Raw genomic sequence first — 25,856 nt, forward strand, 5'->3', positions numbered from 1 at the left:
TAGCAGCACACATGCAGGTAATGCAGGTACCTCAAAGGGGTTTTTTGATCCTAAGTGATCTGCCCATAAGCTTTAAACAAAGTGCCATATACATAATAATCTGTGAAAAAAAATTTGGTAGCCTATAGTAAGAAATACTGTATTGCTGCACAGATTGTTACTGAAATTGTGGTTATTCTGCTTTTTTAATTGATCAACTTCGAGTCTGGCTGGCTTAATGAATTCAATGGCTCTCTGTGAATACAATTACACATGCATCTGCCAGCTGCTTGTGGTATCTCTGTTTGCTTCAGCAAGAAAAGCTGTTCTTTGGCTGTGTTGGTTCACTGTGGTTTGTGGCACACAGCACTGATTTATTAGGCAGTAGTTGCATTTTTTTTTTCCTTTTTTCCTTGAATGATTGAACTGTGATGTCACTTTTTGTCTTGGCTTTAACCTTTTAAAGAACATTTTTTCTGCTGCAGACTATTCTCTTAACACTAGGGAAGTGGGAAATGTCCCAATGTTCATTGCAGAGCAACTCTGTCTACCCCAGCACATTCCTGGGCCACCGAATCATTTGTGGTGAGAGTGATTCAGATCTGGTTAAGATGATTTAAAAGAGAGGTTATGGGCATACTGCAGTTGTGCATTTAAGAAAATACAGAGAGTTTTTTACTGCCTGATTGAGACCACATGGCTCCAACTTAGACTTTTTTTTAACGTGGAAATTGTTGGCTGGATGTACTCAAACGATTTTTTTTTTTTTTTTTTTAATTGCCTAGAGCCTAAGAGTTGGGATCATAGCATTTAATGGTAAGGTCAGGGTTAAAACAAATAGTTTTTAATGTTCCTTTGAATAAAAGGAGAAATGGCTTCTTTGAATATTTTGCGTAGAATACAAACATGCCTCTCAAATCAGCGCAAATGTATCTCAGGAATTCTTTTGGACATTACAGGGTAATTGGTGACCTGATTTGAGAGCGAGGGAGAAGGACAGAGATAAGGGAAGATTTCCCTGTCATAAATCACAGTAAATATGTTCCATTACAAATACATTATGGAAAGTGTGAAAAGTAAAAAGGAAGGACAAGGACATTTTTGACTGCATGTGGTTTAACTGCTTGCTCTCAAAGTTAGCATTTTAGGCTGCTCTTAAGAGGAGTGAAAAGTTTATATTATTAAACACTTTATTAAACTGTTGTAATTATCTAGAACAAAGTATATCCCTAATCTGAAGGATGAGATTGTAATAATCTACATTGTAGGCACTTTGTACTATTATATTCTTTTCATGCGTATTGTTTATTCTGCAGTAGATACTTGTAATCAAATCTTGTCCTTCCCTCAGTACTCTCATAGTTCGTTCTTCTCAATTATATCCTTTCTCCCATAAATTGATGCATAACACTTGATATAAGACTTTCATCCAAATCTCCTTCAAATATGAGTATTAGATGCTGCATGTTTTTATACAGATACTTTCTAAATGGGAAAACAAGTCCATGGAGTTTCAGATTCAGAAAACTGATCAAATGTTATAGCATTGAAAAACACTGTTTATTCTTGCCTCTGGTTGGAGGATGAAGTAAAGATGAAGAACAATTCCTACAGTAGTTCTGAATACACAGCAAATCCAATAAACAACAATTATAAGCTTTTTGCTGTCTTAACGTATTGGGTAGTAAATTTAGTGGGCTGAAACTTGGGGGGGGGGGGGGGGAAGTGTACCTTCTTTTGAACTAGTCTCTTGCTTAACATTACTTCTCTCTCAAATTTCCAGGACACATGTGAACTTTGTTCTTAACTTAAAAAAAAGGATGAAAACTGAAAAAACCCCCAACATTTAACCAGGGTTCACAAATCACTGTTAGTTAACTTTTGCCTCGTGTAAACTACAACATAAATGTTTAAAAGTTATTTGCGGTTTTTTGTAACTTTGAAGTGTACAGTGCAGATGGGAAAGCTATTAGTATTTCTGAGTAACTGCTGTGAGAATTAATCAGAGGTCAAAATGCATACTACAGCACCTTGGCATTCCTGCCTCTGATATGTTAATGTGTTGTGTCAATGTTCAGTTTTGCTGTGTTAATGCATATGAAATATGTAGAACCAACCTGAATTGTTTTTATACTAGACAATCCTAATTGTAGTGTGGATAAAACTACCATTTTTCTACCAAAAAAAAAAGGAAGCATGGCTTTTATGGTGCCCAGAAAAGAGGCATCTTGTGCCTGAAGTCTTTAACAAATTCCAGAGCCCCTCAGTGCTTTACACATTGAGTGAAGCATAGGGCTGCTGAGGCTATGCAGGTATTAATCTGTAACTAGATTGACATTTGTCATTCTTCCCAAACTTAATGAATACTTACATGGCTTTTCTGACTGTAATGCTGGTGCAATCTGCATTGCACTGCTCATATGTAAAACAGATCCCCTGTCTTTAGTCAGTTTTTCAAACAGGGGAGAGAGGCATGTTGGAAAAAGGCTGGAAATATGTATCAAGGAATTCCAGGATTTACATGGGCCACAGTAAGCATATATAAATTTTAGTCATTGCAAAAAGGAGCAAACCTTAAAGCAGTCTTGAGCATTGACCCTCAACCTGTTGGATTCCTACGGAACGTTTGATTTTCCAGTAAAACCTGCTTTTGGTACTGTTTCATATTTCAGTTTTCATAATGGTTGTGAAAAATACATATGGTATGCTTTGAGGCATGGCTGGCTAGGCCAGTGTATGTCGGTAGGTGGGAAGCATCTTGGAAGTGATGACTGTTTGGAGCAAGCAGGCACTGGCCATAGCTATGCAGATAGTGACCAAAGCACATAGCAAGGGTACCTGAATGCTTTTGGATCATACCATGTTGATGGCTGGCAACCATGAATATAAGCTTGTCTGATAAGGCTGAAACCAAAGTCTCAAGTGAGAGCCATGCTGTGTTTTGCAGCTAATGAGAGCATGTAAAGGTGCTTTAACTGATAGCTGAACAGATAGCACCAGTTAATCATTATTAATTGGGTGAAGGCTATGCCTAGCCCTCACGCCTGGCTTAGGTGGTGAATGTAGTCCTCCTCTAAACAGAGTCCTTGTGGGTTTTGAAATGCACAGTGATGCAGCAGTTAACCCTAATGACAGGTATCTATTTGCATAAACCAGGTAAGTCGATCAGATTTTGCCTATGCTATGTAATTTCTGTCAAGGGATGCTATGTATAAGGATGCTGAGGAAATGGTGCCATAAGTTTTGCTGCCTTGGGAGAACTGAGGCTCCAAAGACAGGCGATTTTCCATCCCCACCCTTTCCGTCCTCTTATCTGCTGTTTCAACTAGGCCCTTTCACATAGCACGCTCTAAATCTATCCTAGGACACCATAGATGTTATCGGGGAGTCCAAAGTCTTGAATCTTGTTTTAGCTCTTTTAATGGGTAGCTTTTTGCTATGTCTGTTATTGTACTTATCTCTGAGGTAGGATATAAGGAAATAGCATGCCAATGAAAAGTACAGGTACTTGTAAAGATAACAGCTGTTACATAAAGATCAGGCCTTTTTTTTTCCACCAGCAACTGTCAAAAACGTCTTTGATAACATTACATTATGAATCAGAACAGGCATAATCAGTATTGCTGATGTATTGTTTTGCCAGTTAATGCTGGAAATTAATTCAGAAAGCTTCCCGTTTCAGTCCAGACCAGTAGACTTAGGAAATATTTCACATTACAAATGTGGGTTTGCAAAGTGTCTGAAGTTCTCTGGCTCTTCTGGATATTAAACTATTATTGAAAGAAAGTTAATTTTTAGATTGTTTGCTGTATTTCAGTGATTATACAGGTGACCTCAGATCTAGCTTTAATAATTTCCTTTCCTGAATTTCTCTTTAAATAGTTTTCTCAAAACTTTCCAGTTGTCCTTACTTAAAGAAAGTAGTCATTGTCGCTGACTCTGAATTACAAACTAAAGAATGCATGCAACATAGCAAGATGTAACTGTATGGATAAAGACTTCAGCATATTTGGCAAAGACTGTATCCATAGGTTAAGAACAAAATCTGACAAGAAATTTAGCCATTTAAAAGTAGTGCAAATTAGCTGCATTATTGCTGGACCCTGATTATTTAACTCCTATTGGTTTCTGGGATGTCAAGTAAATGTGAAAAATAAAGAAAAAGTTCAAAATGAATAAAACTTAAGAAAACACTATATAGAAAGATAAATATTTTAAATTAAAATTGAACTGGAATGATCAGAATTTCTGCTTTTGCTCACTGTTTCAGGCATGACTAAAGAAAAACATTTAAACCATAACATTGTCAAGAACTCAAAACAGCAGAATAGTCTCTATTTACAAAGTTCTGATTTTATTTACGAACAAGAAAATATTAGGAAATTGTTGATTAGAAAAGCAAGCAAACAAAACCCCAAGAACCAGAGTATAAGTGGTTACTAGTGATTTAAAAAAACAAAACAAAACAAAACAAAACAAAACAAAAAAACACAAACAAATAAAAACCAACCAGAAGGCATGTGAATTTTTTTTCTGAGATTTTGTTGGTATACGCTGTCGGGTACCTCATACAAACACAAAAAACCCACATTTTATTTTCCTGATAGTCCTGAGGGCACTTGCATGAGGACTTTGTTTTAAGCTTAGGAGATTAAAACTGTGATGATCACTAGCAGAAATTATTGCATGGAGCTTTAAGCCAAATGCCACCAACTTCGGCCAAACCATCTGTTCTAACTATACAATTGCTGCTTTTGTTATCTGTAAATACATGAAACAGACTCAACTGTTGCAACTGTCTGTGAATAAAGGTCATCCTAATCTTGAATGCTTCAGTGACGGAAGTTTCCTCTGTTGGCACCTCAGCCATTCAAGACCTGCTGCTACTATTGAAAACTGTAGTCAGTGAAGTGCTGAGGTGCTTGCTCTCTACGTCCTGTGACACTCTGCAGAACGATGCCGACCTTTGCAGGCTCAGCCTCACTGAGTACATTTGGCTGCTGTCATACTTAATGCAAGGCACTGACAAAACTGCTGACAGCTTTCTTCCATTGTTCTCAGCTTCTAAGTTGGTCACCTGACCTGCATGAATCAAGTGTTTTATCTTCTGGTCAACAAAGTTACATTTACTAACTCTGGCTTGGAAGTAACTGGGAAGTAACAAAAAGGGAGGTGATAGTAGGAACAGTATCCATATAAGAATGAAACAGTTTTGTATTGGATATGTAGGGTCTCATTTTGTATTTAATCTGGTCTAGTTTAGCTAATGTTGCAGCTGCAAATAAAAGGGTTTATCTGTTCAGCTACAATAATGTAGATAACTGTCTTCTGTAGGCATCATTTAATTGTGCTTATAAAAAGCACGGTGATTGCAATATATGTCATAGTTGATTTAATAACTTTCCACCTTTCATAACTCCAGCAAGATGTCTGGCAGTTCTAAAGGTAAACCTGCAAGTTCTGCAGTTGCCACTTCCATATTTTCAGTATGAATTAGACTACACATGCTGGATGGAGGTTCCTTTTGACTTATTGTTGATTTGCAAGTTATTAAGGTTTCGTGATTGAATGTTGTTGAGCATTTTTCTGTGAACTAGAGTGATTGGTCTAAAATACTTCTCAACTTCTTCCCCTTTTTAAGTATTATGGTTTTGAGAAGTATTACTGCTTCATCTGAAATGTGTGTTGCCATGAACTTGCCACTAACTCATTCGCCACAACCATATTAAATGCAGTCTACCTTATGTATGGAATTTAAACTGTGTACATGCAATTTTATCCTTATAACTTTCCATCTTTTTCTTTACTCTTAACTCTTTACAGTCCTTCCCTCAAAGTTCAAAATGTTATTCCACTGGAAGATTATGTCTGGCAGTTCTGTAAGAGGTTCCCCTCCCCATGTAGGCAAAACACTGACAGCATGCTAGTTCAAAATTCATTTCTGGTCAAAGCAGTATACTGTTATAATGGATAGGAAGAGTGGCATTTCTGTTACAGATGATACGCGTTCCGTTTCATCTAGACAAGTAATCGTGTTAACCCTACAAGCCTCAACAGTTCTTCAGGTCTGAAAATGTTCAGCATTTTACATGTGATTATTAAATAGTTTTTTTAACCTGCTGCAATTGTCTTCACTGCTTTTAATTTTCTTTCCTTTCTTCCCTTCTGTGATAGTGTTCATTTCCTATCAAGTACCAGAAGTGGTAACTTGATGTAAGCCTACGTTTGCATAAGCCAAGTGATGGTATCTGCAATTTAAGTGAAAGTAGTTACATTTATTTAGTGCATGCACCAGAGACTTAGGTGCATAACTGCCCTCAGAGTTAACAGAAGGTGGCCACATGAAATCCTTCTGTAACACTCGGCAAACAGTCCCGTAAGAATGAAACTCCAGTACTTCATTACCATGCAGCACTGTGTAATAAGTTACATTAGTCTTTTCATTTGGATCTGCTAGGTTTTTAAAGATTGAATAATAATTTTAAGGCTAACAGTACATCTGGCAATGCAAGGTCAGAATCTGCTCTTATTCTAGAGACCTGGTCAGTGCATAGAAGGTGGTCTTAGACTTAAGGCAGAGGAGGCTGAGTTCTGACCTGGCTCTTACCTTTCTTGGGCGAAGATGAACAAAATGCTTAACTTCTGTTTCTCAATAAAATTTATCTAATTATCTCATGTTCAATCACTATTTCAGTGCTTAAAGTCCTCTTCATTGAGCTTTTCTTTAGAGAAGCATTTCTATTCAGTTACCTGAGACATGAGAAAATTCATTGTGCAATTGCTGAGGTGCACAGTAGATTAGAGGGAGCTGTTGTTGTGAACCATTAGATCCCGTCTAGGCTGTTGTTACCAGGTGGTCCAATGCTTGTATTCAGTAAGATAGGTCCCATGTGCTGCTAGACACTCTGGAAAATTATGGTGAATGCTCTTATTGAAAATACACGAGGGTATGCCTAACAAAACAGAATGGGAAAAACGAATGAGGGGAGGGAATGGTGGAATAAAAAGAGGGAGGCATAGTATGCTGCTCCAGTTGGCTTTTCCAGCACACTCTGAGACTGAGAACAAACCATATGAAAGCAACAATGTTATCTCTGATACTATATGTGTGTTTCTTCTGAAGCACTAAACTGTAACTGTTCTCATATGCTTCCCCCACTACTGACCCTCAGTACAGACAGGGCTGGTTGCATTTCAAGACTGCTTTTTAAAATGTATGGGATACCTGTCTATAACTTCCTTTAAACAAATACTTGAGGATGCTCAATAGAAAATAAAAGAGCCAGAGTTTTCTGGATTATCTTTGGAATCCATTTTGGAGAGAAAGTTTACATGTATGTATTTCCATGTGTGGCAACGGGTTCCTTTAGCCACAGGGTGAAAAATACGGAGCAGCATCTCTGCTTTGGAAATTTAATCTTCTGATTTTTTGGAAAGAGATGATAATCTTTGCATGAAACAAAACAGCAAATAAATCAATTTCTTCTGGCACAGCTACAGACACAAGCAGAAGGGGTCTGCTTGACTTACTGACAAATGAATTAGTGGAACAATCTGAAATGCAGATAATGTCTACCACACTTTGACTTCAGGGTAAGATGTTCCAGGACCAAGGAGGAAGTTGTACAAAACCAGTCAATTTAATTACCTGTCAGAAAGAAAGAAATTATTGCTCACTGTCTGGCATTTCATGCCCTAGAACTATAGGGGTTCCTATGTAGTAACTAGTTAAATGCAAAAAGTGCGTGTTTCAGGTGCTGAATTCTGTATAGAGTGTTTCACAGTTCTGTGATAATCCTCTGAGGGTATAAAACTCTAAAAATGCAGAAAATGAAGGGTTATATCTGGTAATCATTTAAACCTGAATTACATTTAAAAAATTAATGAAAGCATCTGCAATAATATTAGGGACAAAAATTCAGAGTCAGCTATTGTCAAGCTTTTTATGACTGCAGATCCTCATTCTTCACATTTACGAACTGTTCTGTCTTTGTGCTTTGATATATGGGAGCAGCTTCCATGTTTATTGGCATTGGAGGCAAGCTATTGCCTGTGTTGCAGTGGAGATCAAAATGTATAAGATATTTCAAAAGAAAAAAAAAAAAAAAAGCTTCCAGGGAAATATGAAACCTAAAAAGACAAAATGAGAAAGTTGCATGGAATGTTAAGGAATTAAATGAATGTATGTTAGCTGTACATACACTGCCTGTTTTAATTTGAACTTGTACTTTGCTTCATTCTTCCTCTCACACCTACTGATTTTAGCATAAAATCTTCTGAAATAAAGGTAAATGTACCACAAAACTACTGTATGAACATTCTTTTTCTGTATCTACTGTCCTGCTTCTTGGCTTTTGTTTTGTTTTTGCTAACCCATTAGGGAGAACAGCATTTGTAGATATGTCAGAAAGCCAAAGAATTTGCCTTTTTAATGCCTTTTAAATAATTTTGCAAATTTCAGACAACATTATGATCCATTAGTATTCACAGGTTTTGGTTTGTGATTTTTTCTTTTTTTTTTCTTTTTTTTTTTTTTTTTAAACTCTGAAACCAGAGAGGTTACAGATGGTTTTACTACTGTATTTATGGAACAAACAACCATTTTCCAAATCAAAGTGGTGTGATTTCAGGGCTATGAACAAGTGGGAATTTGCAAGTATTCAATTATTTTGCCACATCTCATATTTAATGATATTGAGAAAACATATACATATATACATATATCTATAATGTGAATTAAAAAAATATATACATAATGGTTGGGTTATTGCAGCTTGCTTCTATTTCCAATCCAATCTCTTTTTTCCCCCTGATATTTCCAGACTTTTAGAACTAAATTTGGGGGGTTTATATCTAAGGAAAATAATTTTAAGTGAATTGAAGAGATTAGATTTTTCAATCTTGACCTTTACCAGCTTAGGCTCCTGAAGTTGAAGGTATTTTGTTGTGAGGCAGTATTGGCTTTGTTCTGAAGGAAATTTATTTCAATTTCAACACGTAACGAGAGCTTGAAAAAATGATGTATTATCAAGTGCATCCATCCAAGTTGTTGAGTGATTGCTTTCATTACTGAAATACAGAACTGTAATTGTAGTGGAGCAAAGAGTTATTTTGACTTTTCAGTTGTGTCAGAAGGTGCCTACTCTGACTTTTGAGGAGAGTAGTAGTGCTGCCTTTGATTATGCTGATTTACTCTCCTTCAGTCTGGCTAACTTGTGAGACAGCTGAGTTATTTTTTAGGCACCTGCAAAGAAGCTCTAGCCATCTTTGCATAGACTGCACTTCATCTCAAAAGTCACTTTAGGAGCTATATCTCAGATGTATGGCTGGTTGTAAGTGGCAATAGTACCCATATAAGTGCCAGGAACTCAAGCTTAGTCAAATAGAAGATTATATAAAGTACCCTTCTGTAGACTTGAAGATGTCAGGTACAAAATAATGGTCCAGAAAACAGTAAAGTGTGAAGAAACTGTCCAAGAAGAGATGTAGGGAAATTGTTACATTAAATATTGTTAATCACTTGTTCTGCAATAAGATTTCTGAATTTTCTGAAGAAAATGACTGCTATAAAGAAGGTCATTAAATTAATCTGCAGTACCGTACCACTTACCTAATGAGTCCAACAGCCCTCAAAAATGTCTTACAGATAAAAGTATGGAAACCTTAGTATCTTAAATTGCATATAAATTATACTTGGTTTTTATTCATGCTTTTTATTTACATATATGAACATGGACACATAATTTGTAAATTTATATATGCCCAAATTCACTAGTTATAGAAGTTACTCAATGAAACAAGAAGGCATAGTTATTTTTAAATAACTAGTTGTATGTGTGGCAAATAATCAACATGCTTGTTGTAAAAGGTGGTTTGCAGTTTGCACTACATAATTGGTCCTTAAATTGCACAGTATTTTCTCTCTTTCTTGACCTGATGATTACCCAAATATAGAATAAACTGAATTATCTATCCACATCTATTTGTCAATTAAATTGCTGCTTCTGAAAGTGACACATTTATAACGTGAGTTTGTGCCAAATATGGAAAAGAAAGTTCTCTGTAAGGTTTCTGAAACTGTGAAATCTGTGGGTTACACCTACACCTGGTCAATGCTTTTGTCTTCAGAAAACATGCAGTTAGGATCAAAAGTAATAAGGTACTTTGTGTTTTGGTGATGGACAAAGATAAGGAAAAAAGATAAATCTTTTGGGGCAAAGGGCAAAAATAAATCAAAATAGGATATGAGGTAGGATTTAAACTTTTGACTTCAGAAATGGAAAATAAGTTGTTCAGCATTCTGTTATTTTATACATGAAGGCTGACTAACATAAGCAATATTTTTTTAGAAGAAATTTCTTTATAAGCATAAGATGTTTGTTCATTCTGGTTGGAGAAGAAAACATACTGATTTTTCTTTTAATATTGACTGCTGCTTTGGCCAGTTAAAGAAATACAATCTCTTTGCTGTTCTTACTAAATAAATACAGCTGCACAGATGTCTTTGTTCTACATGATGAAACAGGATTACCTGAAATGTAGTATCTCATTTGGATACCATCAGATGTATTTGTGAAATATCAGTTGCCCCAACACCACAGTACTGCCAACAAGAGTCACTTCCCTGGTTTCTTGGCCATATGTCATAAATGTACCTGTGAGGCTTTGAAGCCACTTCAACAAGAAAGTTGCTAGATGCCTTTCATTGTTATTCTATTAAATATTTAGATACTTTTCTTATAATCAGAGTTCTAAAAAAATAGTGAACATACCCAGTTTTTTTAAAAAAGTTACTCCTGCAAGAACTGAGTTAGCCAGTATTGAACATTACTTTAACCTCCTGCACAGCCCATTATGACAGAGATTTTTATTAATCACAAATAAATAGCTTTGGATTACATATCCAAAGAAGTCATACAGCAGGTATCTCTTTTCTATATGGTATATTATCTCTGGTTTCTTTAAAGAAAAAATAGCATTTAACTTCATTATAGGCATGGAATGTAATTCAGTTTTATTCTTTAAATCTTACCGTTTTTTCCTTTACATCCTTTACATTGTTTTGACTCGGGTGCTCCATTAAAAATAGCTCGTAACAAAAAGCTGAGGTAAATCAGAAGGGCCTTAGGAAATAGGAGGTAGATGTCTCAGTGGTAAATTTGTAGTAGGAGTAAATTTCAGTAAGTTCAGTAACTTCAGAAAAATACATTTTGTTGCAAAAATTCTTATTGTGCCTAAGAATAATTTAGCAATTAAAGAGCTGAAATAAGTGGCATGCATTATACCACTGCCAGAGACATGTAAAATAAGCAAAGGTAACTGTCAAGCAAATGATTTAAAATTCTCTTAATCTAAAAAGTAAAAAAAAAAAAAAAAAATGTTTTCTAAAAGATTTAGTGTGTGGCAAGTTAGACAATTGTAAATCTTTTCTTTGCTCAGTGTTGTGTTCCATTTTCATACCTTCTAGCATCAATTTTTTGTTTTCTTGCGTGAATATCTCTATCATTCAGCTGATTAAAAGCCTCCATCATAAATATATTTTTTAAAAGCTTCTATACTTAAAAGCTATAAGGTGAGGCCAACAATTGCAAAGACAGAGACAAGATACAATCTTTAAAAAAAAAAAAATATTAATAACTTTTAAGTTAATCCTGTGATTTTAAAGACAGAACAATTAGTTTTTAATCAAGTCTGGCAATACTGGTTTCCTTTTGTAATTAACTGTACACAGCTATGTAAGGCTATGGAACATTGCAGTACCCAGAGAGAATTGTATGAGCTACAGGCAGGATCTCTGCTGTAACTCTGAATATCTTGTCTGGAGCTGTCAAAAGCTCAAGATAACTTTCAGTTTATTTCCCCAGCTGAAATGCTGAAGCAGAGCAGAATCTTTGTCCCACAGGTAAAGTGCACATAAAGAGACTTGGAAAGCCTACACAGGAATGTAGAGAAGGAATTTTCCTAATGACAGGAATAAGCTAAAAAAAAAGATCTTTGGAGTTACTGCAGCCTGCAAACAGCGACAGAGGCCATTGCTCACTGTTCTTGGAAGCTTTGTAGACCCATGGCTCAGCTGGTCACATCTGTTACCTTCTGTACACCCTTCTCTTTGCATCCTTGCACAGAGCATGATGCAAAGGTTGACTTCAGAGGGAGCAGAATTAACTTGTAAAAAGTGGTGGGCTGAAATGTTGACGAGTGTCTTGAGAATACAGCCTTTTTGGTAAAAAAGCCTTTTGCCTTTTTTTTTTTACACTTTGAGAAGGGAGATTTGGTCCCCAAATATGTAATTATGCAATTTACTCAGCTGGATGTGAAGTCCTCATTGAAATCTGTGAGAGCTTGGAGAACACTGTGCAACACCTGAAGAATCAGTTAAATTCTGAATAAGTATGTAATGTATACTGTTTATAATGTAACACACTTTTTACTGTAAAATTGGCTTCTGTGGTTTTCATCATATAGAGCCATTTTTTTAATTGCTTAATTGGAGGTTCAGGCAAAGCACCAGCATCTATATTCAGATCTTCATTTTCTTTTAAGATTACAAAATAGAAGTATTTAAAGTATGTATGTTGTTATTGGTAACTCTTTTATGAATTACCTATACAAATAATGAAATTGTATATAACGCATAAAAATATTGCATTGCAAGTTGCACAAAAATTGAGCGGTGTACAAAGAACGTAAGCATCTGAATAATCTGATTACTGCAGTGCACTCTAAATTTTACATGGCAAAGCTGATTTCCTTTAAAAAGTTAAATTCTTTAAGTAGTAATATTTTACAGTCTGGAAGTGCTGGATTGCTTAACTTGAATGGGGAAAAAACAAAATGGAAGTTACACAGTATTGTGATGGAAATGCTGACTCTGCCAGTGCAGGAACATCAGAGTATTTAATTTTTGACTTTTCTTGCTGGACATACTTAACACCACTAAGGATAAAATTACTTTTTAATTTACAACTTATCTCTCTGCACTTTTTGTAGTGGTCAGAGTTCCCTATTATAATTCTTCCCTAAGGCTGTATCTTAAAGTTTCACTTCAGCTGCCATTTTAAATTAACTTTTAAGAGTGTGCAGAAAGGAAAACCTCTCTATTCCTCAGTGACTCTCAAAAAACACAACTTCCAGCAGGATTATGCATTAGAGAGAACCTTGAGCTGTTTTTCTTAAGGCCCTGGTGCTTACTCAGTCAGTGTAGTGTTCAACTCTGTTTATATTTTGTTCACAGTCATTAAAATCCCAGACACATGTGCTCGTACGTATTTCCATGCATAGAAGATTGTGAGTGCATAAAGAAAAGAAGAGTGTACAAGAAAGATGTATTTTGTGAATTGCTACTTGATGTCAGTGTGCATGAACTGCTGCTCACCTGGCACCTGACTGCCCTTTTTTGTCTGCTGTTCTAATTTTGCCATCATACAATAATGTAGCCAGTGGAAAAGCAAAGTAGGTTTTGAAGCATGAAAAGCGAGTATCTTAACCATTGTTCCCCTGCTACCAAAATACCTCTGGTTTGCTTCCTTGGAGTATTGACTTTCCAGTCTAGTGATTGTGTTTCAGTGTCTGCATTAAATACTTAATTGCTATCATTTTAACATACAGTAGATACAATGTAGGTGAAAACTATGAATAGTTGGAGAAAAGGCAAGGCAAAGAGTGGTACAGTGGAAATGCAGGCAGGAAGAGAAATGGAGGAAAGAGAATGAAGAAGAAAGCAGGGAAGAACAGGGAAATTCAGTGTAATTTGAAATTTGGCAAGATACTGACTAGTAAATTGAATTCGAGTCACATAAAATGTATATTCCTTTTATTTGATTTTTTTTTTTTCCCCCAGCCTTTATCTGACATCATTACAGTTCTCTTTCAAAGGGAGAGTTCTCTACAAATTTGCATGAATGCTAGCATGGCCTGCAGGAATACACCTAGGATGGAATCTTGAGTTCTTATTCTGCAGACTGATATATACACACATATGCAAAACCTTTTGCTGGTGTCTCTGTCTGTTTTCTTTCTCTCTGCACACTTTATACAATATTGAGAACCTACAACAAAGGGGTAGGGAAAAGAGTAGATCATTTTTGTACTTTGGGTATCCAGAACCTGTGAAATAGATGTATTTTTAAACCAATATTCTCTGTATAGGGAATTCTCTTTTTTGCAAAGCATCTGCAGTGCATTTGTTCTTCTGTGTTACTCTCTGTGTCTTTCAGTTTTGGTTTGGTTTGGGGTTTTTTGGCTCTCTAGAAGCGTTATTGCCTTCTCACAGCTAGGTAGTAATCCTCTTATCCCCAAGAGGATCAGTAGGCTGGAATAGACTGGACATGAGTTAATGCTGCCCTAGTTAGCATAAAGCTGGAATTTTCTTGTAAGACTTGCTTTGTGGCTGTTTTTCTGTGTCTAGCCATGGGTCCTTATGGTTTCTTTGGCTCAGTCTCCCTTTGATAGTGAAAAATCCTCTTACCTTGAGTATTCCAAGTGTAATGGCAGTAAGGCTGATGGGGCCTGTAGACAGCAGTTTTGTGTTCTATAATAGCCCATACTATATGAAAGATGGAAAAGTAAAATTTAGTCTGTGTTTGTGCAAAAAATACTTCCTTTATTTTTAATAGCTGACCTTTTTTTTAATTCACAAACTCTCTTGAACTGGACTGGCAACTAGCAAGTTATTGCAGGATAAGTATTTCAATTGAGTATTTTCTCATTCACCTAATTTTGATGTAATCTCCAAAAGAAATTCACATTAATTAATCCTCTCCTTTTATCAAAATGTAGATAGAAAAGAAAAAAAATACAATTAGAAAAGGAAAGAGAATATAACTATGCCTATTCCAGTGTTCTTCATTTCAAATAACTCTGCTCTTGCCCATGGTGAAGGCGAATTCTTTCCACAATAAACACTGCGGTCCCACACCAGGCTTGTTTCCCATTCATCAAACATCACCTTAATGATAGCTGAGGTAATCTTGTATTGAATTGCTTACTTATGTGCTTTTCTCTGTGGCAGACAGTGTCTGATGTAGCAGGTCAGGACTCATTTTCAGTGGTATGTCACTGATGTGGTGCAATGAGTCTCAGTCCCAACCAATGTTGAGAAATAGCTCCCACTACTTGAGGCCGACTGTGTCTATGCATGAATCAAGGGACAGTGTAGAACTTGTCCTCCTAAGAAAACAATTGGCCTATTAAATATCATCTGACAAAAAAAAAAAAAAATTAATTTTAGGTTCATATGCTTATCACAGTTTCTTAAATATTTTCTGAGCATGGAATTTGGGAAACAGTAGAAAGCCACACAATTTGCATGAAACTAAAACGGGATCTATCTGAGAAAATAATTAGGCTTGGAGGAGAGGTTTTCCTTTGCAGGATGTTTCTGGAAAGGAAAGAAAAATAGAACTAATGGTTAAGTAGAGCCTCATGTTACAGGCTCTTGTCTGTGATCGTCTAGAAATTGAATTAACCTCTCTCTTGTGCATATCGTTTAAAATGTAACTTAGGAAAGGCTGCACAAAGGTTAGGACTCTGAAGGTCTAATAAGTAGAAATAGTAGCAGAAGTCCTCACACCGGGAGAAGGGAGGACTTGTGACAAGAGAGGAAAGGAGGGGGAAGAGAAATGTTAATTTTGGCAGTCGAGCTGACAGAATAGATTTGTCTCCAAGCCCAATAGTTGTAAAAGTAGGCCAAAGGGGTCTACTGAGTAAACAAATGGAAGTTTGTTAGTTCTTTCCAAAAATGATACTTTCTGTGTGCTCTGTCTGGGCACAACAGATGACAGAAAAGGAACTTGTCTTTTAATTACAGAAAACAATTGCGTATGGTTTTAATGCCTCTATCAACAAGTTTTTCCTTCAGGAATAAAAGATCTATTGTTCATAAACACAGAGTGCTTGCCCACAGTTCTAGGTGTTATTAAGGGGAATTCTCTGATGTGTAACTCTGTTAGGTTTCTTAAATCTGCATTCTGAAATAAGCATGAAATTTCAAGGTTTACAATCTAATATTTTCAGACAAAATTTTTGTGACTTTTTTTATTTCTGTTAATTACATATACTTTACTAATTAAAGAAAAGTGCAATAAAAGTGAGGCAGTTCATTTCTGAAGACTCCTGACTGATAGTTATTGTGTGGTATCTGCCATCCTGTAGTGTCACATGCTTCTCCTAAATTGGTAGGTGGGCTCCTGTAACTCTTTGCAGCTGGGGGCAGGGGAAAGTCATCCGATAGGAAGGCAGAAAAGAAGTGTAATTCTGAAGTAGTGCTGGAATGTAACTGCAAAAATTCTCTCATAAACATGTACAAGCTGAAGAAAAAATATCAAATTTTTTTGGTGACAGATTTTAAGTCTTTAAAAATCTTTTTTGAAAATACCATCATCTTTTAATTTGAATTGACTCTCCATGAATTTCTGTGGTTATATTTATTTATTTTTAAAAAAAATCCTTACTGTAGTAGGAAACTAAAAGTGTATGGGAAGAGGAGAATGAAAGATCACTTTTGAAACTTGCTGTCAAGAATTACTCATTGTGTCCTTATCCTCAGCACAGCAAGATTTGAATTTTGGGGTGGCAGAGGAAGAATAGGGAAGGGAAGATGGAGAGAGAACATGGACAAGCACAGATTAGGATTATGGAGTGAGAGGAAGAGAAGGAAGAATGGTAATGATCAGAGTGAGTTTGTAGGACTGGAGCGGGAATAACAAGCTCAGAAAGACTTGGCAAAATTTGTTTTCAGGACATAGTGAAAATTTGAGAAGGCTGATCCTTAATGATTTTCCTTTAGTGACCCACCAATCTACCACCCCTCACAAAAATGTATAGCAGCCCCTGTAAAAAAAGAATTATCCACTTCTCGTACTTGCTGGGCTGCTAGAGATAGGGATAAATCAGGGAGTAGCCTAGGCGAATAGGACTAGCTGATATGAAGGAATCAAACATTAAAAGATGGGAGCTGGTACCTTCTTGGCAGCAATGTGGACTGAGAACATGGACTAGCTCTTCAGACAGCCTGCACTGGAAAATGCTTGATTGACCTAATGTAAACAAAACAGGCTGTGCTTTTACCTAGTGATGTCACCCAAGATAAGTGTCTGTTTTGCCTGTACCTAAACCCAGCACTTTTGCTGGGGTATACCTTTTTGGTAGTGTATGTATTATATGTATATATATACATACATAAAAATCCAGGGCTAGAAACCCAGTTTATGTTCCTGGCAAAAGGAAACCTATTTCAAGTTTAGCAATATGGAACCGGTACTATGGGATTATATTAGGTTAACTGGGCACAACAGACAAAAATCAAACATCCTTTGTGGAGAATCAGTGAGTATCAGGAAGAAGGGAATAGCAAATTAAACTGAAATGGATTAGACTGTGGTCAAAGCAAGCCAGAAAGCATTAATTCTACCAAAACAGGACAGGAAATAGTTTTAAATTGTAGGTGTGTACAATTTTTTTAGCATGCAGAAATGTCTCACTGCCTTTTCAAGAAAGTATTCTTCCAGCAAGTTATTTCTTTGCAAATGCCATTAAACACTTCAAAGCACCATGTGCTGATTTCAGTAGCAATTTAGATTTTTGCAGCAGAGTGTAATGTCTTCTTGCGTGCAATGAGCCTGAACCAATCTTCTATGTTCTTTTTTTCTTTGTCTTTCTAAATGTGTGTGGGTGGGCTGCAGATGGTTCTGTGAAGGAAAAGAACTCCAGAATTCCCCTGACATTCAGATCCATTCTGGAAGTGGAGGACTTCATTCACTAATTATAGCAGAAGCCTTTGAAGACGATACTGGACGCTATACTTGTCTGGCTTCAAATTCCATTGGTTCAGATAGTACATCAGCTGAAATATTCATTGAAGGTAAGAGGTGAAATAATAAGATACGTGATGCATACAGGAAAAGACAACTAAGCTGAAGTTTACTTTTGGTTATGTATGTTAAGATTACGTTTGCTTTGGTGGTTATTTTTGTGGTGTTCCTCTGTTTCCCTTTAATGCAACACATTTTGAACATCACATTGTATTAATTCAGGTATTTCAAGGAATGTTCCAAGAACCAGTGGGTAGATTGCTGTTTATTTAGGGTACAAGTAAGATAAAGAATGGAAAAGGAGGAACAAGCAGAGCTTTTGGCATAGGGTTAGCTTTTAAGTAGTACCCTCTGTAGATTAAAGATTTGACTGGTCATATCAATAATGATTTTCATGATAGCAGTAATCCCTGTCTCAGTTCTGAACTTCCTCCCAGTGCCAATAAATGTGGCTGCTCCAAATGAGTCTTTTTCAGTCATGTGTAAATGTATTATAATTCTTCATATTTGGTACACTGACTTTAACTCAGGTTAGAAGTCAGTCATACTGATTTTGTCCAGAATCAATTGTTAGTAATTGTCAAAATATTTCTTGACTTCAAAATTAGTCATAATTCAAGTATTATATTCTCTGAGGAAAGTTGATGACTTGAACATGAGTGAAATTATTAAATTATTTTTTTAAGTGGGGGACTGTATTTTAGGCATGATTACATTAATTGAATACTGATTTTTATTTTAATTCATGCAACTTTCAAACACTTCAGTAATATGTATTCTTTTACCAGTTTTGCAACTCATTAATATTAATTTAAATGGTTAATTAAAAGCATAAAACAAATTCATGTAACAAACACTCATAACAAATCTGAATAATACCATACCAAAATGATTAAATAGCTTTTGATTAACAAAGCAATATACTTTCCACTACAAATTAGCTAAATCATGACAGATGTGCATTTATAGGGTTTCTTTCATTATGTCTTTTATTCTCAGAACCTTGTTATCCCACATTGGGATATAATAGCAAAATCCCCAAGACTTTTCTGAATCTTATGGATTCTAGTAAGACTTTTTACAGAAGTAAGCATGATTTCAGAAATACTCAGGTATAGTACAAATATACAATACTGTGTGAAGTTATAATAACAGAAGAAACACTAAAAAAGAAACAGCTAGGTAGAGAGATACAGTGAATAAAACAATATGGGTTTTGAGATCTGGCAAAGTCTTACTATCTTGAAATTTTACAACATGTAATTTTGAAAGAGAGAGAATTGTGCGAGTTGTTAGGCTCCTCCCCTATGATCTTTAAGGAAACCAGACTGTCACACAGGCATTACTTTGTACATTGATAGTCTTGATGACACTGATGCCTCATACTTTCTTCTGTGCAGCAGGCCCAGCCACACAAGGCCTGGTTATCCTTTGCTCATAAGGAATATTTTCATGTAGACCCACTTTGCTGACTTGACATTGCTTCTCTCTTCTTACCTTTTCTGTGCTACTTGTTGCTTTGAGTTTTGTAGTCCAAACTTTGTAAATAAATAGGGTACTCAGGTGCCTCAATCCAAGCTTTGTTTCATTGGAATCAGTCTATGCTATACTATGCTTATTGATTATTAATTGCTTATGATTTGTATTACAAATACAGCTATCCATATGCATGCACAAATCCTTTGAGGAATAAAATGTACTACATAAATGTCTAGAATAAATATTGTGTGAACTACCAGTTGGTAGGAAAAATTAAGACAAAGGGAATAAATGCTTTCCTGTTTTCTTCTTTAAGTGAGTTCAGGGTATTGCCAAATACATATGTTATACCAAGACTTCCACTGGCAAGAAATACCAGTACATAAATGTTATGTGTAGGTTAATATAAATAGTCTGAACTGTGGAGATCGTGGGTAGCAAGTTTAGTCTGAAAATATCTTGCTATACTGAGTTGCTCTTACTTAAGGTTGAAGATCTGTTATCTGTGTATAAGCCATATGTTTGCTTAAGCTTTAAGTTTGAACATTCAAGTAAATGAAATTATACATTTCCAGTAGAGGAGGAGTAGTAGTCAGCATTTTTTTTTCTTTTTTGGCCATATTTGCTTCAATATGAAGGAAGACAGCTAAGAGCCTAGGGAAAACAGTTTGCAATTAAATTGGCATGGTTATGATTTTTGTAACTGTCTAAAGTACATAGTTACAATCTTTATCACATAGGGAAAACTGCAGTAGTTTCAGAGAATTCTCAACTCTTGAAGTGAAATGCAGAAATAGCAGAGTTTTTTCTTTGGAATTTAAACGCTAAATCAATCAGTAACGGGATATGAGATTATTGAAAATACTTTCTTTTCCAGGTGCCAGTTCCACAGATTCAGAGAGTGAAAGTTTAATTTTCAAATCAAAATCTGGAGCTATGCCACAGTAAGTGTCCAAAGTAGAACCCATGATGTGCAAATGTTCTCAATAAGGGGCACTGGAAAATTTTTGGTAGTTTTAGATCTGAATAAACATCTGGGGTATATTTGTGTATGTCTTGTGCAGTATTATAACTGTAGATTGTATTAATGTGCTTGTTCTGTCAGAGTCTGGCCCTACCCTGATAACTCTTTTGTTGATACCAACTTATCATATTCAGGGGTAACTTTAAGTTAATCAAGTCTTCTTTTGTAATCACCCAGCCCTGTGCCTCCCAAAAAAACATATACAGAGGCCTACAATAAAAGAAACAAAATACATTTTAGTTTCTATCTTAAATCAGTACTTTTTATTGGGTGTGAAAGTGTAAATTAGCCAAAGATTGTGTTCTACTCAAGATTCCTTCAACGTTGATCTTTTCAGCTGATAATGACATATTTAAAGACGTAGAAAATACAAAGTGGCTTCTGGGTTACAAACTACATATTCTGATTTCAGATCTTATAAAGTGCTTGCTGTTTTCTTTTTTTTCAGGGCCCAAAAGAAAACCACCTCCGTTTCCTTGACAATAGGATCTTCTACACCAAAGTCTGGAGTCACCACAGCTGTAATTCAACCTATCTCTGTGCCCAGTCAGCAGGTATTTTTAGACACCAATTTTTAAATTCTAAAAGTATTTTAAATTTTATTTCAAAATTTGTAAGTCCTGAAAAACTGTCATTTTGAGGAATTATATTATTGAACTACAAACTTACATTATTATATTAAGAATGATGATTTTAAAAAATTAAGTATATACCTAGTGAATGGGGCTTAAAAGTAAATATACATATGGATTCTTACACAGTGTGTATCAACACCGCATGTGAGCAGCTGACAGATCTCGTGATGATGAAAATTACAGAGTATATCACTTAATAGTGAATTGTTCCAATTCCAAAAGAATGTAATACAAATGAATGCCTACAGTATTTTTTATAAAAAGTTTTAAATTTTATTATTAAACAAAATTTTGCTGTCATTTCTCTGGGCCTTTTAGGGAAAATTAAATTTTACTATATAGAAGTTAAATGTAGAAAATCAATGTTCATTAGTTTATACTAAGTTTTAATGCCACTGTAGGTGACTTAGAGTTTGCATATAAATCATAAGAAACAAATAAAATAAAAATCTCTGTTAGACTGTACATGGTAAATTCTTCTCCCATCCTTTGGCTAACCTTGATAAGCTTTTAGGTATCTGGGTTTATTTATTACTACATCAGTCAAGGGATGTAACAATGGGAGAGGCAAAAATGCTTCAGTGCAAAGGACTTACTTCAATTATATTAACAGGAGTCAAACTCTCCAAATATTTCAAGGCAAAGACAGCTGGATACAGAATTCTCATGGGGAAATATAGAAGCCTTTAAAGCTTGTATTTTGATTTCGGAAATAAAATAGATGTGAAATAGTGACGTCACTCAAGAAGCATGCTAGAATGAGAACACCATAATAAGACTGTGCTTTTTAGAGTTTGCATTATTGCATAGATATATGCAGGCCATATTATTGAAACCAATATTCTTTCCATTTTATAGCAGTGTTGCATTGCTTTGCAGGTTCAAAGCCCTACTTCATACCTGCACCGTCTGGATGGACCCAAGCCTATATATTCTGCACCTATTTTTACAAAGGTATGTTTTATCCATCATGATTTTTATATCATCCTCCTATAGCCCAGAAAGAAATATCAAAATCATATATCCTAATGCAGGAATGTATGATCGTGTTAAAACTTTTACAGTTTTCATTATCCTTGTCAATATCAATGACCTCCTAAGAAAATACTTTCCACTGCACCAATGAAGTTCTTATGCATTCTATCCTATTAAAATCACTAGCGGAATTACAGGAATATTTTGTATGTGTTTGTCTTATGCCCATGACTGTCCTCCATTGAGAAATCTTTGTAAAATAAAACAAGGTAGGCACCAATTACAAATCATAGTCAGGATGACTACACAGGTGACACCAAGCTGAGTGGTGCAGTTGACGTGCCAGGAGGACGAGATGTCATCCAAAGGGACCTGGACAAGCTGGAGAGGTGGGCCTGTGTGAACCTCATGAGGTTCAACAAGGTCAAGTGCAAGGTCCTGCACATGAGTCGGGGCAACCCCCAGTATCAATACAGGCTGGGGGATGAAGGGATTGAGAGCAGCCCTGCGGAGGAAGGCCTTGGGGGTGCTGGTGGATGAAAAGCTGGACATGAGCCAATGATGTGCGCTTGCAGCCCAGAAGGCCAACCGTATCCTGGGCTGCATCACAAGAAGCGTGGCCAGCAGGTCGAGGGAGGTGATTCTGCCCTTCTACTCTGCTCTGGTGAGACCCCACCTGGAGTGCTGCGTCCAGCTCTGGAGCCCTCAGCACAAGAAGGACATGGACCTGTTGGAGCGGGTCCAGAGGAGGGCCACAAAAATGATGTGAGGGCTGGAGCACCTCTCCTGCAAGGACAGGCTGAGAGAGCTGGGGTTGTTCAGCCTGGAGAAGAGAAGGCTTTGAGGAGACCTTATTGCAGCCTTTCAGTACTTAAAGGGGGCCTATAGAAAGGATGGGGAGAATCTTTTTAGCAAGGCCTCTTGTGACAGGACAAGGAGTAATGGTTTTAAACTAAAAGAGGGTAGATTTAGACTAGACATAAGGAAGAAATTTTTTACAGTGAGGGTGGTGAAGCACTGGAACAGGTTGCCCAGAGAGGTAGTGGAGGCCCCATCCCTGGCAACATTCAAGGTCAGGTTGGCTGGGGCTGTGCGCAAGCTGATGTAGACAAAGCTGTCCTTGCTCACTGCAGGGGGGTTGGGCTAGATGATCTCTTAAGGTCCCTTCCAACCCAAGGCGTTCTATGATTCTATGATTCTATGAATAAAGCCTCATTCACAATAATTTATCTACTGGCAAGAACAAATAACACAGGAGTTTTTACTTTGTTTTAGAAAAAAATCCATGCAGGTATGTGAGTTAAAAAAGCAGCTCAGATATTCTTCATTGGGATGTCTTGTAAAATGTAAGGCATGTGACTCAATCACTTCCCTGGGCAGCCTGTTCGAATGCTTGACAACCCTTTCCGTGAAGAAATTTTTCCTAATATCCAATCTAAACCTCCCCTGGAGCAAGTCGAGGCCATTTCCTCTCATCCTATCACTTGTTACTTGGAAGAAGAAACCGACACCCACCTCGCTACAACCTCCTTTCAGGTAGTTGTAGAGAGCGATAAGGTCTCCCCCGAGCCTCCTTTTCTCCAGGCTAAACAACCCCAGTTCCCTCAGCCGCTCCTCATAAGACTTGTGCTCTAGACCCTTCACCAGCTTCGTTGCCCTTCTTTGGACATGCTCCAGCGCCTCAATGTCTGTCTCGTAGTCAGGGGCCCAAAACTGAACACAGTATTCAAGGTGTGGACTCACCAGTGCTGAGTACAGGGGGGCAATCACTTCCCTAGTCCTACTGGCCACGCTATTTCTGATATGTGGACTCTCTAGAAGGGAAACTTTTATTCAGTAATTCTTAAGTAATTATTCAAATCAGTATTTATCTTCACATTCATCCCAAATCAAACTTTAGAACTGGGAATTAGGTAACAGCAAAAAGAAGGACAGCATATTTCCCTAATCTCTAAAATACAACTTTAATTGAAAATATGATTTTCATTGTGCCTCAAACCATCATTTCCATAGTAGTACCTATTATTTAATCACCATTTGCTGAGGTCAAAATGAAGAAAAGAAGGTATTTCTGGTTATTACTTCAGAAAAGCAGTTGACTAAAAGCTAATATGGAACAGCAAGTGGTTGCCTAGAGATAAGTAGGAGTAAACCCTGTTCTCCACAACTGTCTAGCTTGGCTCCATCATATCCCTTTCTCATGTCAGGAAAAGTCTGATTCTATCCCTCATAATTCTGCACTGATACTGCAGGTATCACAGGAGAGTGAATAGTGGAGGTGCAAGGGATTAGAGAATGTGGTTACTGCAAGGTAGGGAGTCAGGCAACTTCAGAGTAAGAGTGGGAAATAGGAGAAATCCAGCCCTCATTCAGAAACCACCAAAGCAATCAGAACTCCACTGTTCCTTCCCAGTCCTCCTGTCTCTTGTCCTTGAAATCCAGTATTGACTGGCTTAAGCCAGTTGGGACATACCAAACCAAAACAACTTTAATTACAGAAGAAATGAACCAGATAGGAACAACAAAAATTACCCTTAATCCAGCTTCCTGAGGTAATTTTTTTCCTATACAAACTTCAGGGAAGTACACAAAGATTTTTAGGTTTCCATGTAACAAAATTATTACGTATTTGAATAACTAGAGATCTATGAATAGTAACTAGGGATAACTCTGCGCTTAGACCTAATTTCAAGTGCTTTGCTGCATCAAGGCCTGAAACTTTATTAATAAACTGGAAAAGGAATGAGACAGCCAGTACAGTAAAAAATACTCTTTGATTTATAATCTTAAGATGAATAACAAAGGCAAAAATAGTGGCTGTCTCCTGTCATTTATGTTACTTAAAATACTGTGTTTCTCCTCTCCCACTGTAGTTCTTCATCAAAGATTTAGACTCTTCCTGAAATTTTTCAGATGTATATAAGAATTTATTACAGCCATAATACTGTCTCAGAAGGTATCCATACACAAGCTATCTAATCATATTTGTGTCATCTAATTTTGGTTGGTTGGTTATAAATGGCTCAGGGGAAAAGCAACTCCACATTCTAGCGGTTGACCTGAAAGCAGCACAGCTACTCCTCAGGACCAAGTCAATCAATGTGTAGTTAGTTGCAGAATCTTCATTTCACCTTGTGGAAGAAGGATGAAAAATGAAAGGTCAGGCTGCAACTATCTGCTTGTGATGGTCTGAGGAATTAAATACTTCTACACCATTTCCATCTTTGGTCATATTAAGAATGTGTTTGAAAATAACCTATTCAGTCATTTTTAACTATATAGCTGATATATTGAATTTAATCAGAGTGAAAATACAGTTCAGAGAAAAGTCTGTTGCAAAAATGTAATGACACAATAAAACAAAGTTGAAATACAAAGAGAAAAAAACTATTTTTAAGAATGTAAAATGCTCACAGTTCATTTGAATTGTGATTGTTATATTTCAGGAGCTACAAAACTCCACAGCATCTGAGGGACAAGTTGTGGTATTGGAATGCAGGGTCAGAGGACCCCCTCCCATTCATGTTAAGTGGTTTCGACAGGGCGTTGAAATTCAAGATTCTCCAGACTTCAGAATTCTCCAAAAAAGTAAGGCAGTAATCTGAAGTGGCTACTTCTGATACAGGGTGGGGAAAGATCATGAAATTAGTCTGTCAGGATTGAGTTCTGGATAGTCCTCTATTCCTCACATTTCAGTGATTATAATGGCTAGAAGTAATAATTGAACTACTGTTACCAACAGACAATTTAAGTCTTCCTTATTTTGTAATGTCTCTGCACAGATTCTGTACTTGTCTGCAGTATTTCAGTACAATATGTTCATTCAGTATACTGTTGTTTGTTAATCTCTAATACCATTTTTCTTGTTTGTTTCCCTTCCTTATGATGTGAAATGCAGAGCCACGATCTGCAACTGAACCTGGTAAGAATCATGTGAAAAAATAATCTCTTGAT

The 25,856-nt window shown here is 36.5% G+C and overlaps 1 protein-coding gene across 2 annotated transcripts in view; it reads left to right on the forward strand.

Annotated features, from left to right (window-relative positions):
* Nucleotides 1-25,856, forward strand: part of PALLD (palladin, cytoskeletal associated protein) — a 209,301-nt gene that overhangs the window by 57,083 nt on the left and 126,362 nt on the right. For both annotated transcript variants that reach the window (XM_075708759.1, XM_075708760.1), the window contains exons 2-7: nt 17,661-17,839; nt 20,146-20,212; nt 20,741-20,846; nt 21,807-21,881; nt 25,349-25,490; nt 25,801-25,824. In XM_075708759.1, coding sequence (XP_075564874.1) covers nt 17,661-17,839; nt 20,146-20,212; nt 20,741-20,846; nt 21,807-21,881; nt 25,349-25,490; nt 25,801-25,824 — 593 coding nt within the window. The remainder of the gene's footprint in view (nt 1-17,660; nt 17,840-20,145; nt 20,213-20,740; nt 20,847-21,806; nt 21,882-25,348; nt 25,491-25,800; nt 25,825-25,856) is intronic.

This window comes from Pelecanus crispus, chromosome 4 (assembly GCF_030463565.1).
Source record: "Pelecanus crispus isolate bPelCri1 chromosome 4, bPelCri1.pri, whole genome shotgun sequence".
NCBI lineage: Eukaryota > Metazoa > Chordata > Aves > Pelecaniformes > Pelecanidae > Pelecanus > Pelecanus crispus.